This window comes from Echinococcus granulosus, assembly GCF_000524195.1.
Source record: "Echinococcus granulosus chromosome Unknown EG_S00003, whole genome shotgun sequence".
Lineage (NCBI taxonomy): Eukaryota > Metazoa > Platyhelminthes > Cestoda > Cyclophyllidea > Taeniidae > Echinococcus > Echinococcus granulosus.
Genome location: NW_020170383.1, coordinates 44,329 through 62,324, shown reverse-complemented (window position 1 = coordinate 62,324; position 17,996 = coordinate 44,329). Strand labels below are relative to the sequence as shown.

General features: G+C 37.6%; 2 protein-coding genes across 2 annotated transcripts in view; both read right to left on the bottom strand. All coding sequences in view use genetic code 11, as the record gives it.

Moving 5' to 3' along the window:
- The window catches only part of EGR_00686 (Nucleolin), a gene marked incomplete at both ends in the record, with an annotated part of 7,933 nt that extends 3,800 nt beyond the window's left edge, over positions 1-4,133 (bottom strand). The window contains 3 exons of the mRNA XM_024489935.1: positions 2,596-2,783; positions 2,863-3,167; positions 4,094-4,133. Coding sequence (XP_024355338.1) covers positions 2,596-2,783; positions 2,863-3,167; positions 4,094-4,133 — 533 coding nt within the window. The remainder of the gene's footprint in view (positions 1-2,595; positions 2,784-2,862; positions 3,168-4,093) is intronic.
- Positions 4,134-5,747: 1,614 nt separating this feature from the next.
- Positions 5,748-9,725, bottom strand: EGR_00685 (hypothetical protein; the record flags this gene model as incomplete). Its single annotated transcript, XM_024489934.1, has 5 exons — positions 5,748-6,059; positions 7,256-7,330; positions 7,363-7,470; positions 7,528-7,589; positions 9,671-9,725. The coding sequence occupies 5 exons, from the start codon at positions 9,723-9,725 to the stop codon at positions 5,748-5,750; spliced, it is 612 nt and encodes a 203-aa protein (XP_024355337.1).
- Positions 9,726-17,996: the final 8,271 nt, after the last annotated feature.

Below are 17,996 nucleotides of genomic sequence, written 5' to 3'. Positions count from 1 at the left end.
CTCCACTAAAAGGCAGTACTTTTATCTGCAGCCAAATTTCTCAAAACAACCTGAATTGGGAGTTTGGAGGCCCCAAAGTACCCCTATGTAATATCCATCTCTCTTGCCAGGTTAGGCAAATTCGAATGCGAAATGAGCCGCCTCCCTGCTACACACCCTCCGACCTAAATGTCATAAAAAGGGGAAGGTCTGGCTCGCGTGACCGGAGTAGAGAAAAAAAAGTGATTCTCTAGATTAATATGAAATGCAGTAACGACTTTCTCAGAGTGCGAAACAAACTCAAATAAAAGGTGTTCGCGAGCTGCCACCATGCATGACCAACACCCCAATTCCGAAGAAAAAAAATTTAAGGCATTAATCGAGCTGTCGGACAACGCCGTTTCAATTTTATACTTGATTAAAAACACTGATGAACGATCTTAGTTAACTGGTAAATAATCCATTCATTTCCGGTATGTGGTATAGTGAAAAGTTCACATCCACTAAGAAGGAGTCCCGAGAAAGATTTGCGTATGAAACTTTTCCCAGTCCAAGGTACATAACCACCCAACAATTTCCTGCTTTACTTTTTACACATAACTCAGAGTCGAAGGCAGGAAGTACGTTGTCTCGGTTCTACGCACAGTAGTTTTTGCTGAACAGTAAACTTAGCTTGTCGGAGACTACTAAGTGCTATTTATTTCATTTTTCCTTCCATTCCTACTTTAGACAGGAATCGCAGTTAACTGTGTGTTGCATAACCCACCAATAGAGTTGACTTTTCTTCTATAAAGAGCCGTAGTTTTCCGCACGTGAGGCCTACACGCGACCACTTATTTTACTTACTTGTGTATTTCATGATTTCCAAGGATGTGATTATGCATTTGTGATTACAAAATTACAGACAATATTTAGGAATAAGTTGCGGCAGTACAAAGTAGTTTTTGTATTTTTCGCCTTCATAATTAAGGAAAAGGGTTGCGTTTTTAGCACAAGATGGGAAAAGTGGAGGGATTAACCGGCCGCACAATCTATTCCTAAGCGAAAAATTGTAAACGATAGGCTTGCCTTACCAACTACTTCTGATAGAAACTTACAAACACCACCGATATCTACGGGCGTGGCTTACGTTAAGAGATGTCAATCCTACCAGTTTTTAACCTAAATCAGCAAGAGGAATATTTCCTAGTAACTTTGATAACATCACGCAGAGTAATAGAGAGGAGTGTGGAGGTAGACAAAGCTTCGGGAAATCACAATATCTTCTTACTTCCTCTGGAAACGAAGCATTTTGGACTGGAGGTTTATTTGGAACTTCAAATAACGACTTAAACAACGTGCACAACCTGAATTACCTCGCCCAAATGACCTGGTTCTGTGCTTGGCAAACTTACACCATTTTCATAATTGAAAGTTTTGCTTTACTGTCACCGCTTTGATGCTATTCATACTACTAAAAATCCCACGGATTCTATTTAAGAATATTTGCTCGGTTCGTTCACAGTAAAACTTACAAAGCTAATTGGTAACGAAGTCTTACAATTACTGAGTTTAAGGGGATTATACAGTCTGCTGAGCACCCCGCTGCAGCCTTGCTGAAGAGACATGTCCAATCGGCAAGACGAATGGAAGAAAAGTGGGCGGAATGTAGGCGTTAAAAACTTCACCAAAGTTGATTAACAACACTGATAAAGTCTTCCCATGGGAAAGAAAGACTATCTTGATGAAGATAAAGCAATAAAATGGGCAGCCTCAGCGGATTCTTCTCTCTCTAGCGGAGATTTCTAATGTTAGGAAAGATGGACAAGATAAAGCAAAATCATTACTTATTTACAAAGGCAGAATTTATGCTACTCATAAATGAAAATAAAGTGTCGAGCAAAATAACGAAGTACAAATTCGGAACATGGCTAGTCCTCGAGAAACTTTGGTTGCTTCTTGGTCGATTACCAAAAAATTTTCACCGAAGAAGGCAGAACCTATCGTTCTGTAAAAAGTGGCTTACAAATCAACCGCCACAACAGACCAAATCGACTCCTCCACAAACACACACGCGAGTGTTTAATTTTTAAATTAAGATGAAGTGGAACTCCGTATCAAATTAGAATCTCAGAGGATGAAAAAATCCCGGAGATTTCACAAATTATAAAAGCTAAACCCCTTTTGATGACTTAATGCTATCCTCAGTAAAGCAAATCTAATGGAATATTACGATTTCATGCCGGAATCAATGGCGATTTCGCAACATACTTCCTGCTGCTCCTCTTGTAATATTTACGAATGAATTAAATATGGGAAGGCGCAACCGTTGCAATAAATATTATCACGGTTTGGAACTCATTAATTCTTCTATAGAGAAGACGAAGAAACCTCTCATGCGCCTAACGGCGAACAGTCGAAATAAGAAAATATAACATAAATTTTAAAGATTGATAAAAGGAAATGAAGGTGGATGTGCTGGTTAATACAGTTAAAAACCCTAGGTATTAATCAAATAAATGAGATGAATGAGAACATAATAGGATTATTCCGAATGAGATGTTACAAGTTAAAATCTAAAATGCACAAAGTGGAGGCATTTTCTACTGAAACGGGTATAAGTAAAAATGAACTCACCCCTTGAATTTTCCATCTTTTCGACACCGCATAAGTATAGCCTCAGCCTTAGGAAAGACCGCTTTCAACTGCTCTAAGGTAATGAAGAAGGGAATATTTGCGATGTCGAGACAGAATTCAGTTGAAAGGGGTTTGTCAGGAGCCACCTTGGAAACTGTAGCTCGAGGTCGAACAAATACAACCAAAGGCTACAATCAAGGTAAAGCGAAGACATTAATGACAACAGGCACACAATGATGATGCTTCAGGAGAATTGCAGAAACTAACTTTTTGTCCATCATATGTAAAGGACTCTAAGGTGTCGAAAGCCTTGGAGCAGTCTTCTTCGGTGGAAAAAGTAAGGAGAGCATTTTTTTGGCCAAATCGAGTTGATAAAGTGATATTTTTTGGTGTTACAGGAAGAGACTTTTTGAAATGGACATATCCGGCTTTCACAGACAGACCTTTAAGAAGAACACTTTTGGTGAGTCCGCGCAATTCTTCGTTTGATTTTGGAGGGGCAATGTCCAATTCACTCTTGTTCGCGGTTGTACTCTTGCCCCCAGGTAAAGATCTCTTCTTCAAAACATCACCTAAAGTGAGTCAAAAGATTGATAGAGAAAAAACTTAACACAATGAACAGGACCACTTAAAAGATGAGACCATGATGCCTCGAAGTAGCACGATACTTACGCCTTTTAGTCAAAAAGGATGAGGACATCAGGGTTTCAGCAATGCTCCGTATCAGTAAGGTTCTAAATTTCAAATATATTTATGGGGAAATTTCACCAAACGGTTCAAAACACCCAAAACCCGAATTTCAAAAAACACAGAGGAAAGGGTGGAACCTATGTGGTTCAATAAAAAGGACGTTAAATATGTGAAAATCAAACCCACTAAGTAGCTATTTAAAATGAATGACGGCTCAAACCCGGCCCGATGCCAGTAGCAAGGGAAACTACGTAATTAAATCAAAAACCGAGCTTCTCATAAAAGGTAAAATTAACAAATATTTGTTCCCACAGCCCCACTAAGGTATTTCATCCATGACTTACTGAGAAACAGCACTAATAGAACCAAACTAAAAAACACCGGCAACGCCCGCACTCAAATTTACCGCGCACTCCCTAAAGGCTAAAGAGATCCACTTTATCTTTATGAAATAAAATGTGGATACAAAACATAAAATTTTAATCTTATAAAAAAATCTTACCTTTTAAAATCAAAGGCGGTAAGTTTCAATTTTATTAAAGTTAGGGACTGCTAAACCAGCTTTTCTCAAAATATAAAGGACATATTCTAGAGTTTGCATATTTCCCCCAGAGATAATCGCCTATAAGAGAGCGCAAAAAGCGCGATAAAAACAAAGCTAGTGATAAATTATAAGCATTAACAGAGACCATGAAACAGTGCGGAAGTGCATCCTGATCGTTTTTTGAGAGGTGGCGTGATTTCATTTACCATTGACATGGTACCAGACCTATAAACACGTAACGTTTCTATTTACAACTAAACCGACATATCTCAAAGTTCATGCCGCCTACCCGAAGAGTTGTCATCGGGGATTATGTGCCCACATCAACAAAGGTAGAAGTAAAACCCAATTTAAGTATTTCGTTTTAACAAACAATGTAGTGCAGAGGTTATTTAAGACCAAGTTTTGGTAAAGATCCACTACTGACTTGGCCATTGTACCACTCCTAGTGGGATGGCATCTGGGCTATGCCAGTAGCCCAAATGCCCCCCTATACCAAATGTATTCTTCGTCTAATCTCTTTTCTATTTTTAGGTAATTCAACTCTTAGAAACTACAACTAAAATATGTATATAAGACAATTACTACCTTTCCCTTATTATGTCGCATAAAAATTTTGCACGGAAACTGCGTAAAAGGCAAGGATTTAATCGTTAAAAGCGGTCAAACCTTGCTAATTTCTACAGTTCTTTTGTGTTTTTTATCTGATCTATTTATCATCATTTGTTTGCTTCCCAAAGGCATTTTAAGCCAATGAGCGTGTGTTAAATATGAGTGAGTTATTTCGTCTTCTCAATTGAAATTGCAGTTCCAAATTATCTCTTGTGCTATTATTTACCTGATAATAAGCAGGTTGCAGGCATCACGCAAAGTAAGGTCTTAAATTATCTAAAAATATTTTGTTGTTGTGTCTTAAATGATTTGTAATCCTTTAGCTTTGAAGCTCTAGCAAACAGCAGTTATCTTCAGATGTTACAGCTGGTGTAGATAAACAAAATTCGTTAAAGTTTAGTAAATCATTTAATCTATGTTTATTCACATTTGCTTAGTTTACTCTGACCGTAACCTTGAACAGAAACTCACAAAATTGTGCCTGCTTTGAAGTTACGTCCGTTTTCTGTCGGCACGTTGGGCATTAAGCAGAAAATGAGCAGTGAAGTTCTATCAAAGAAATTCAGTGTCGTTTCGTTTGTGGGAAAGACCGTATCAGGTCGGGATCATGCAGCTGAAAAGGGAAAAATTGAGGAATGTAAGTTGGTACTCTTTTACCCTTCCAGTCTATCCACTGACTTCTGAATTTCCCATTAATGGTGTAATCTCATCGATAGTATCGTTAAGTCAGCCTTCATAGTTTTGTGCAATGCGGTTGAACTTTACTAACTATTGAAATTGGGGCCTTCCATTTCCTTTACCTGCCTTATTGGAAACTGTGACCAAATTTTTATTCCTTATTTTGTGTGGCTTTACCACTCTCTTTAACCCTTTTAATTTTTAATCGTTACTTTTTGATGTTTTATTTGCTTGTTACTTCTACAATAAATGCTTATGTACTTGGGATGTTTTGTTTAATACAATTGGTATAATTTAAATATTTTTGGCATTTTCTTTTTGGTCTCTTAACCTTATTGATTCTACTTTGTGTACTGGTTTGATTTTCTACAAATATATGTAGTATCATACGTTGTCAGGAGCTCTGAATATGTTAGTATTGATGGGGTTTTTTATTTATTTAAGTTGTCCTTTTAAGCTTGCAACTTTTATTGTTAAACGAGATATTTATTGCTTCCCTAAATTTAGCTCGAGGTAAATTGTTACTGCTATTATTTCAGACAATTTCCGTATTTCCCTCATATATATATTTCCCGCTCATTAGCGTTTGCTTCCTAGTGTGCTGCACAGTTCTGCCTTTAACGCTTTGCTACTCTGCATTGATAGTATGATATTTCAAACTTTTGTTAGCATAGGATAACCTTTTTTGTTGCATTATTTGACCTTGTTTTTCTTTTGGAAAACCTATTTGCATGCGTTTAATAAATTCCAAAGCTTTTGACAATGCCTTTGCCTTTGAAATGTGCATTTTTTTTACAAGAGTATGACTTCTTTGACCCAACTTACCTAAAATTCCAGCATAATTGCAGTCGCTCACTCCCTTATTGTAAGCTTTTCTCATTCTGCCGCCTAGAATGTTCTTTACTTCACCGACTGTAGATTTGTCATTAACTTTTAGTACCTGAAAGCAGTCCAATTGATGATGTCGTGGTTCCAATTGATGACGATATTGAGGGAATGGACGAAGATGGGGGTTTTAGGACTTTATGAAGTAAGCTCCAAAATTGCATATTTCATGTTTTACTATTTGTCTGTGAGCCATAAAAAAGGAAGCATATTGCGTCACACTGAGTTATTGATGGATGAATCGTAAATTCACATTTTGCTTGAAAAGGAATAGTATCCTTAAATTGTCCTGTTAGAAGTTCTTTTATCTCACCTTAACACGTACATTCTGCTCATTTTATTCAAATTTTAACATGTGCATGTATGCATTTTCGTAGTGACAGCAACTTCGTAATTGAAGTGTCAATTTTTTGTTTAAAACTTTTGCGGTTATTTGGATTTCTCTGTGTCGAAACAACTTTACATCAAGGGGGTTTTTTAAGGGACAAACGAAGCCAGCATAAGTAACAAGCCCATCATCAAAAGCCTGTTCCTTTTTCTTGGCAGTTCAAATAATGGCAAATCATTGTTCGGTAGTGTGCGAGCTCCCAGATGTGCCGCTTTAATTTTTCAATGGATAAAGGATTAAAAAACTGGGTAACATTTCCTGTTAAGCTGAGGTAATTATGTAGTCCATTTATTAATCAATCGATTTATTAAATTATGTTATTCAATTAGTTGGACAGCACAAAAGTTCTGCTTCAATCAGTAGTGGTGGTAGTAGATGTGGTTGGAGGAAGTGGCCCGTGACTTCTGCTGATGGTAGACTGTAAGCACTGAAAAGAAGCTGAAGTAGTCGTCGTAGGTGTTTTTTGTTTCCTTTAATCGTATATATTACTCGCACCAGCTCGATAAGCCACATTTTATCAATAATGCCGTTTTAACCTCCAAAATCTAAGTTTATTCTTCTGTAAGATATTGCAAGCATTTTAAATGAAAGGGAACAAACCTTTAATACCAAATCTCATCGTTAATTGTGGTAACTCATAGCCAGTTGTCAGCTACTCAAACGCCAAATTAGTCATAAATGCGTTAGAAAACCGAGAAAAATATTGGTAGAAATCGAAAACAACTCAATTTTTGATGGCATTTTAATGAACCTCATTCGTTTGCGAATCATGTATTATTACAATCTCTCAGTCCACTTTCTAACACTCCGTAGTTATGACAGCTTGCCTAATTAATAGGGAACATACATTTACCTAAAGTTACCTTGACAGTAGTAGCTTTTTTCAGTGTGTTTTCTAATGTCCCAAAAAACCAGTCTTCAAGAACCGTTCCCCATGCCTAATTTGTAATGCCTTGCATTTCTTTTTTACTTGACTAGCATGTAACCAGCCTGAACAAAATGGCATGTACAATCCATTCTTGGTTCTTTCGGATGAGAATATTAATGAAAGAACTATAAAAATAATTTCATGAAACTGCTAATTCTTTAGTTTTTCAATTTTTTTGCTACTGTTATCATATTAAACCTCGTAAACTTGATTGTGCTTTAATATCCTTTCACATTTTGATTTAAAACACCCCATACCTTCTAATAATGCTTTAAAGTTTATAAAATAGCATTACTTGTATGAAATATACTCCAGGGAATTCATCGTGGAAATGATGTTACGTGTTCTGGTAGTGGTACACCTACGCTTGTTATCTTGATCGTGTTGGACAAAATTGATGCGAATTTCTGCATAACTTTTGCATTTGACTGATTTTCAACCTGGCCGAGGTAGCGCCACTTTTCAGTGGTCAAAAGGCGGTAGGAGAGCGTTAATAGAATCCGCTTCACCACTTCTTGGGGGCACTTTTCCTCCTCTCCTTCGAGGATTATTCTAAGTGCTTCAAAACACACTTAAAAGCAGTCCCTAAAGAAACGGCGTAATAACTAGGTAATAAAATATCAGGAATATATTTTTATTCTTGTAACTGCTTGCTTGTAAGCTTACATTTCTAGCACTTCTCAAAGAAACTTTTTAAAATTCCTAATGACACCCTGTAGACCTCAATGCCATCGTCTTTTTTCCCAGTTGTACAAAAAAATTAATCCTTTAGCAGGAAGTACTTTTGCCCCCTACAACGAAGACAACTATTGTGCGATTTTCCCAGGCATTGTGCATTAAGAATTTGTTATCTCTGGCCAACGCATCTACAAGCGTAATTCCCTAATGCGACAAAAAATGGTAACGATATCATGTTGTGCGTGAAGATCCCCAACAATCCCCCTTCAGACACCTTTTGATAATTTACGCCGCTATTTGTATCCCATGGAATATGTAAGAAAATAATTTTCAGTGTATCTGATATGATAGATATATCTTTAAGTATTATGTCGAATACATTTTGGTTTTTTGGACAATTTTAAGAAGCTTGAAAGTAATGGATTACACTTTAAATTTGCGATTGAATGAGTTATATTACCGAGCCTTACTTTACTTTGTCCGTTCCAAAATACTAATAACATAAGGACTGAATGGCTGTGGATACGGCCTGTAGGCCATGGCGCCAAGTTGGACTGCCTCTGTAGTTGAACATAAAGTTAAACAAAATTTTGAATTTTTTATGGTTCCCTTCTTTTAATTGTTGTTTTTGGCACCCTCCTCGGTCATTCCTCAGCGTCAACCATCATAAAGCTGTCGATGATTTAAAAACCACTAGGAATAGTAGTCCATGAATGCTTGTGAAGGCTTGGTGTAGGCTCCAATGTCGTTTGTGTATCTCATCGACTTTATTAGCATTTGGAGTAAATCTGTCTTGGTTGTGAATTGCATAGGAAGAGACTGATAGGCTTCATACTACTCAGGGAAGGCTTATTTTCTACCGGTACATTTTATATGCCAATCGCAATTCATTTAATATCATGCAAAATCTAACCTACCTTCTTGGAGTAAATATTTTGCATCGGATTCTCAGAGCCACCTTGCTCTCATTTCTACGATGCCCAGTCGTCTATCTAGGCTTCATTCAGCTACCAGTGTCGGGAAGTTAAGGTCCGATAGTCGGCTACAAACATCGAGACAGTTGTCTTTTTGAAGTGAGTGAATGTGCTGCCACAACCAATGCAACTAGTATGGACTAGGTTCTATTCTTAACGTAGAGGAGGGCTAGAAGGATACTGGCATGACTAAAGGGTTATGCTATCATGATGCAGTATAAATCCCGGAGACAAAGTTAAGGTGCACATCGGGTCACTACATGGAAAAGTTTTGAATGCTAAGTTGAAGCTCCAAAACCACAGCCATCCGGATCCTTATTTTGAGAGGTACGTCCAATGAAGTGCTTGTTTAACAATCTCTATTAGGAATTATTACTAAGACATTCTCCTTTTCAACCAATGCTCATCTGTTGTCAATCGCAAGATCTCCTGGCGTGTTTTGTTCCCTTGTTTTCTCGTTGGTTTATTTATATCTGCTCTATTATTTGCGAGAGGTCAATAGTTGTGGCAATAGTTTTTTTGCATTGTTTATAAACTCGACTGCACTCGACCGCTATACACTTAGCGCAAGCTCATTCTCAACTCCATGTGATCTTTCAAATAATTGGCCCTTTTGCCAAACCGAAGAAGACCATGACTTTGTTTCTTTTTTTTTTAAGTTTTACGGTTCTCCATTTAAAATGTCATAGTTTCATTACCTCTTTGATGTTCTAACAATAATGCCACTGTTTTTTGTGTTTCAATACTCACCATTTTTGTAGTATCTCACTTTTACTCCATCATCACAAAATATTCACTGCTACCGCCATAAAACTCCAGTTGAATTCCCTCTATAAGCATTACGACTACCCCTCTCATATCACGGAAAATGCAATAGCATAGCCGGTGAATTAGCTTTGGCATTTCTTTGTAAGAAAAAAGCGTAAACAAGCCAAGTTGTGTATAGTCTTGTAATTGCGAAATTATTTCACCTGGCATTTAGCATGGACAAAGGTCGTTCGGACTGCTAGCATGCAGCGTTGATTCTTCTTATTACTGCTGAATAGTGACCAGACTTTTATCAGCATGTGTGCAATACTTGCTACCCAAATTTTTTTCTCTAGATTTATTTTTAGACCTTTCCAGGCAATGGATATCACGATTTATTTAGCCTATCTAATCAGGATCGCAAAATGCTTTAGCTTTGTCTGGGCAGAGCTTAAACGATGAGATAAAACGCTTCTAACTGCAGTGTTTGCAAAGTTGAAACAATTGTTTCGTAGTAGTTTTTTTTAAGTCTAAAGCACGTTCAAGTGGGGTTGCAGGATGCACCAGCGGCTATAGATGGTTTTTGGGATAAGCAAATTTGAAAACAGTTAAGTACGCAGGAGTTGTAAATGGCCAAATTAGTTTTTCTATGAATCTTTTTTGCTGCGTTTACTTCAGAAATATTACGCAGAACCAGAAGCTAAACATTAGAGAATCACTGATTGCTTCATTTCCAGTTATTATTGCACATTACATCGACTCCACTCAGCCCTTGAAATAAATAGGCAGCTTAATATGAATGGTGCCATATCGTCCTTTTTTTCCTTTAAAATGCCTTGTCTTCTCGTTTTGATTGCAGCTAAGCGTTAAATGAATTTCTTTTTTAGTCAAATCTTTGTAAATAATAGCTCGATTTACCTGAGACATGAAATACTTGGTAAGGAGATTTGATTGAAGATTGAGTTGTCAAAGTGGATGCTTTGTTTTCGTTTGAATCTGTTGTCTTTATCTTGCCATTTTCCATGATTGCTTGTGGCTCTTTTTTGATCACCTTCAAATTGTTAAATAAACTACCTTTGTGCGCTTTGATAAATGTTACAAGCTTGGAAAATTACTAAAAGACAAAAGAAATATTTAAACCGACCAGAAAAATTTCTCCCACAATTGATGTATTGTTGTCGTTTATCATCAGGAACCGAGTCTTTTTATCAACCATCTCTAGAGTGTGAAAGAAATTTGCTCTGCTACAGTTAGCTACCTCAAATTACTGACAGCGAAGTGAGGTAAATGTGTAGCTTGTTTGATCAACTTTTGATAAAAAATGGTATTGGTTTCTTTTTAGAAAAAATAACAGTGCCACACAATAAGCCATTTGCACTGACATTTGAATGAATTTGGTTGCGCACTACCTGGGAAACAAAGCAAGTGGCTCTTGATAAAGACAGATGGTCGCCCAAGTCAGGAAAAAGGTTGACTATTAGCGCAATGATTCATTTGGAGCTTATTTTGGCAAAGGGCTCAAATCGGAGTTTAAAAAAAGTTCCTAATCGTTTTACGCGCTCCACACTCAATTAGGAATGGAGGAATTACACTATTTGAGCTCGTGTGGATCCAATGACCTGAAGGATGACAAGTCAAATGACATAAACACCTTCTCATGTACTATGCTCTATATTTATTTCTCTAAGGTCATTTTTGCGTTATTGGTCATGCACTTATTTTATGTTGTCGCATCGACATTCCACATATTTAAAATTTGCAATTTTCTCATTTTTTTTAAATTACTTTTATTTCTTTGGATATCGACTCTTGAAATATAGGGGCAAACGTACTTGCCCGACACACCTAAAGCGCTTGGAACATTAACCTGGGAAAGTAATAAATATTCTCTATTAAATGATCTATTGCTCTGTTCGTCCGTCTACTGGTTCCTTCGAAACTGTGGTGATTCATCTGGCCGAGATGTGTGGTGACTCATGAACTATGACAATGAAGGCGGCGTTTTGGTTCCGTTTTCACTGTCTAATCGTAATACCGGAGCAAACCTTCACATGCATTTTCATCCGTTTACTCCCTTGAGCGATGCCTGCGTTGCGACCTACTAGCAGTGTATTTAGTCCCCAAAGCAAGTACAAAGCCTTTTCAAATATTCCGTGGTCTCGAATTTGTCCGAAGAAGGTGATGGGTGTATTACCCATCCTCACGTGCGTCCAAACGTAGTGCTTTCTTACCCCTCAATAAATTGTGTATATTTTTTGTCTAGAGGAGCATCATCACACCCATAGGTGACAGGCAAATGCGTAGTTATGGGAGCACTTCACTGTCCCATTAAGGAATAAATTTTTACGCTAATCTGCATTGCGGTGCGTCTGCTGCAGGCGCGAACAAATGAGCAGATGACTTATGCATTACTCCCCTCTGGGTGGTTAATAGATCAGTTAACCGTGTTTTTGGGATGAATAAAAATGGATTAGCTATCTTATAAAGTGACGAATTAACATAAATTTTTGTTAATTTTAGCACGAATACGGTACACGTCCACCCTTACCTTCAGTGATTCACAAACTTTCCGCCTACACTGGAGGCATTGAGCCCACAGCCAATGAGACGAAGTTGCTTAGGCACAAACAAGTCACGAGAAAGGCGGTATGTTTTTACTTTTACCTGTGAGAAGATTTTTTAGGCTAAAAATCGCTATTTATTTGTTGATTAGCGGATGCTAAATTGTCCGCGGTTGAAGGATAGGCCAAGGAGGATGAGACTTGTGATCGAGAAAAAGTAACCTTTACTTCGAATTAAACGAATGAACCTAGATAATCATCCCTGTCCTTAATGCACTAAATATTCAGCCCACACCAACCATTCTTTACGCTGTGCATTTTTTGGTTTAATAAATTGGCCAGTTCATCTTCTCATCTATCCCCTCCAAATCAAGTGCCTAAAATCTGTAAATGTACTTCTAGGTGCAATCCAAATAAAGTATTTATTTATTTATAACTTTTGGGCTATGCAAAAAAATACCCTCGGAAGCGGTTCACGTATTTCTGTTTCACTGTCAAAGATGGTGGTCATGCTAAACGGTCAGAGTTTTTTATAGACTAAAACTATTTAGAAATTATACTTTTTCCTGTAATTTTATTCACTTCTCTAGGAGTCAGCAAAACCTCTTCCCCCAAAAAAGGATATTAATGTTTTTAAAAATGAGGTTTTAGTTACTCTGAAATTGGTAATTTCGTGTCAACAAGGTCACGGTGTGATACATGTTGACCATACCGATAGAACATGCAAATTCAACCCTCTGCTGAAGCGTTGTCTTTGGAACGGCGAACTCTTTAAATCCGTACCAGTAAAAAAAAGTAAAATTTACTGCCATGTCAAGATTTTTTGCGGCAAATCGTGTGCGTGACTACTTCAGTCAAGCGTTAGCGTGTCCTGCTGCACTGAATGTTTGAAGGGCTGTAAAAGAGTTTGACTGAAAACTCATTGCTTGTCCAAATTGTTTGCTCTTTTGCTGTTATTCCTATATTCATTCCAAAAATCCTTTTTATCATGTGCATTCAAGTATGAGAAAGGTTTCCAAATTCATTAGACGTGGTTTGACTTATGATTACACTTTGTCCTGTGTTTTCTTTGACTTTTCTAGGGAAAAAGTCACTACACTTAAGAAATTGAGAAAGCGATCGGAATCAACAAAAGTAATTAATAAAAACTAGTGTAAAAACCATTGGACTTTCCTAAGTCTTTATTTAATTAGTAAAATGAAGGGTCTGTAGGTGAAATCGTTCACTTCGATGACCACTTTCTAACTATGTTCCTTTCCAAGTATTAAAGTAGAGCCCAGGGGCAAAAGTATTTGTTCTCATTATGATTTTTTTTTGCTTTGTAAATGCTACATTTCAATCGCACATTTGTTTCTTAAATAGTCTCACTCCTCTGTCTTAATCAGCCGACTACAATTTGCCTGTTTATTTTATTAAACCATTACAAAAATGCCTTCTCGCATAATTGTACTCGTGGTCCTTCTTGTGAAAGCGGTTATTTGCAATAATGGCAGCTTAAACTACTTGACTTTGAAGTAAGCCTCATGTTAAACCACTCACTTTCCTTGATACTATGAATATCAGGGGAATTGGGGAGAGGTGGATGTCATCTTTAAATTTCTTCTTAGTAACCTCAGCAACACAGGTAACAGGTGATAGCCTGCGGTTCTTGTACCTGGTCCTCAAGTAATTTAAACTATTTTAAAATAGCTCCAGATTGGGGGATCTTGTGACGCACTATTAATCTTGGGGCATAATCGCCTGTAATAAGCTCATAACTATAAGGTGATTCTACGGGAAGCAGTAAAAGCGCTTCCTAAATTCACAAAGATTTCGTTCACTTTCCACTTTCGAATGCGTCTCAGTCTCTTGAAAGTAGTAAAACATTGCCAAATACTCTCACTGTTTATTAATTACGCGGTATTTGTGCCCACTTAAGGCCAAACAATATTATGTTTATCCATTCACTCCGGTGTAAAACGTAAACAATTATTCATTTCCAGGGTCTAATTTCGAAGTAGGGGGCGCATATAAAGGGAGAATAGAAGAATTATCATTCCTAATTATTGGCACAAATTTTGGGGAAGTGAAGATTTAACTGTTTCAATTGTCCCCATCTCGTGATGGGTGTGCGTTCCCAAAAGGTGGAGGTCAAATTTCATTAATCACTCTACGGCTGCTTTGACATGTTTATGATCTTCTAACGAGTTCCTAAAGATAGCCTTTTACAATTTTTTTGAATGACACGGGGGGTAAACTGTCAATCTGGACATTGTCAACATTTACCCTTTTGAAAAGTATGTACTATGTAGGGGTGGGCTTTGAAGGGTTTTGGTTATATCTAAAAGAAAGAAATAAGGCTTTTCTTTCGTTGAATGGAACATTCTATAGTTTTAAAGACACTTTTGGTGAAGAATTATGGCTTACATTCGTTTTTAATCATTTGACTCTATAAAAATAATATATATTCGCTTCATTATTTCGACACAGAAGACGACCAGGAATTTTAGTTCTATGCAGTGGAAAAGTCAAGAAATTCAGAAAGCTTCCTAAAATGTTTAATCTATTGTAATGGTCAAAATTACAACATGAACAAACAGCTTCTTTCCATCATGGCACTTTTTTACTGTAAATCTTTCATACACTTCCTCGTTTTTACTAGGAGGCAGCCTACCCTTTGACGCTTCCGTTGCGTCCTCACTTCTACTTCTCAACTGTCCATTTTCCATGTAATTACACGATTTTTAATGACCATAGAAAGGAAATCAGAATGGGAAATACGTCCGATGGGACGTGGAAGACGATGAGAATAAAGATGGGCCAGTATCTTTTGATCTCTCCTCCTCATCTGCCAGATTTTTGTGATGCTATGAGGTCTTGCGTTGGGTTGTCTCAGGAGAAGACGATTTACCACTTACTGGTTAACTAGTTCTGATTGTTTCTGATGAAAACGTTTTTCTTGTACTCCTTTCAGTTGTGTCGCACCAAGCAGATGGTGATTACAGTTGCAATTACCCTTTGGTCTTCAGCAAGTTAATAATTTAATTTATGGTTAACAATTATGACTGTAATCCACCCATCTCACAGAACAAGCATGGCCCTTTGAGGGTGAAGGGGTGCATCAGTGGTGAAAGCGAGGACGTGATTGTATTTGTGTACGTGAGTGAGCGGTGGGATGGTGGGTGAATCCCTTGGGGGTACCCAATGATGTACTCTTTTGCTTAACAAACGTTGCAATACGAAAACCATATTCCATCATAGACTGGTCAGCCAGACACAGTCAGTAACCAAAAAAACCTCCCTTAACATGTAGAGGCAGAATGATGAAGGATGGAGAGGTGAAGAAATAACCGGTAGTTTTCAACCTCCTTATCACCTATTAATGTGTGTGGGTGGAACCTACTCCCCAATCGTTTCCACCACGATATTCACTTCCCACTCGATATGGGTGTAAACCACAAATCAATTCTTTCATCACTCACGCAAGCCATTAATGGCATTTACTCCCAGTACATTCATCTCCAACCACCTGAAGCACTGGGGATGCACAATTTTCCGCTGTCGAGACTAGAGGGTCCCCCGCCTCGGGTGTTATGAATCTATAGTATGCTTCCATATTGGAATTCTACTAAACCGTTTCAACCACTAGTGGGCGCTATTTGGGTGTTCCGCTACCACATACTGGTATACAACGATTTCCGGATTCGCTTCTATGCCTTCGGAGTTGCACTTACATTAATTAGTAAAGTAAATAATCTGGTACCACATCTACAAGTTTCAACCAACATGGTGTGAGATGAGAAGCGTGCTGTATAGTTAGACCGTTGTATATCTGCCCACGCTTTATAGTGCTTGCGCAGGTCTCTATATGTTATGATATACCGCCCTAGGGAGCTATATCGTAACCGCTTGTGCATTTTTATTGCCTGGTACTTAAATTTTGGAGGATCGACTAGACCAATCATGATTTATTAAAGCTTGCAAAATATCTAGACGGAACAAATTGCTAAGCAAGTCAATGATTTCGACATAGTAAGTGTTTTAAACCAGGTCTGTGTAGACATCCACATTTCATTTTCTAACTGCCAAGTCCATAATTCAAGCATTGGCATATCAAAAGAGGTCAGATATAGTCAGTTTCTTTCCCACATCCATTTATAGTTGCACAATATACGCCAATGCATCTATTTCAGAGGGAATAAAAAATAGTCTCACCACAGTGCTAATGAAATAAATTAAGCATTTCGTTTTATCCAATGCCGGAAGACGATTAAATTACCCTTCCTCTTTGACCCTATTTGTAGCAAAACTATTGACTTATGAGTGGAGCTGCAAAACTCTTCATGCGTTAATTAAGTTTTCTCAGCTCTCCTTACGTGAAGGGCCAGATTGGTACAGCCACGATTAAAACTTGTTTCATCCCTGACTTTGCGGATTGAGGAACTTTAATTCTTGTTTTACTTTTGCCAACGTTGTGACGCATAAGAGTGGTAGTCCAGATAAAGTTTATGTGCACGCGATCCCCTTCACAAAAGAGAGGACGAAGGGTTAATCAACTCACGGATATGCGTTTGTAGTTCAGAGGGACAAAATTTCCGCCCTACAAAGTATAGACCATGCAAAATTCTGCTGAGGCGTCACCACATACCCACGCATCACAAATGTCACCTTAGGAGCGATGCCAATTTTGAAGATAATGATGATAATGATAGGTCAATACGGCGACTCCTCCTTGTGGAAAGTCATAGTAAGCAAAAAATCAGGGTAACTTTCAGATGGCTGAAATCAGCCGACTTTTAAAATTATTTAGAATGGTTTTTCCCGGATTTTGATGGCTTGAAAAGTCTTAATTTAGAGTAAGCACAAGTTTAATTAGATGGCAAATTGACCTGAAGCCGGAGACTTTGAAGTCACCAATTATGACAAGTAATGCTGAATAAAATGTTTGCTATGAGAAAATTAATTTTTTATCTATTTGGAACTATCTAACGGATGGTACCCAAGACATCTCCAAACACTTCACCCTAGATTTATCAAATATTCACCCAATGATTGTACAATCATAAATGAATTAAAGTAAAGAATTAGGTTTAAACAACACTTGTAACCCTCAGTGGCGGTTTGACTAGTTTGTTAAGGCTAGATATGCATGATTCCTCTAGTTCTCTTTGCTCGAAAATACTGGGGAGTGCAAAGAAGAAGCTCTTTCAGAAACGTTTTAATTGGATTTTACCGGTTGTTTTCATGAGATCTGGCGGCAGAATTGAAAGAGCATGAAAGTACAAAGCAGGAGAGAGTTTTGATTTGTGGATAGAATCCGATGGCTAGCCACAGCTTTATGCCTTGAAAAGTTTCTACTCCGGAAGCAAAGAAAGATATCATTTATGTAGCCAATAATTTTGCTTGCCATTAAATCTGGAATTTACAAGGGAGAAATTTACTTAAAATGTAGGAAAATCCCCATTCACAATGTCATCAAAGGAAAATTGAAATCACGTAAGTGTAATGCAATACCTTGCGACCTGGAATGGTTTCAAGACACAAATTGTTTATCCCTGCTCTACTCGGATAATAATCCCATTCTGATCGCCCATAGCAACCACTGTCACCTAATCGTAATTCAAAGTGATGCGAACTTAAAGTAGTGAAAACAAACTCCGATTTATATGCAACTGTTTCTTGAAATCCCGAGGTTATTTTAGAAACCGAATTTCTTACATCGCCCTTTTGTTACTCC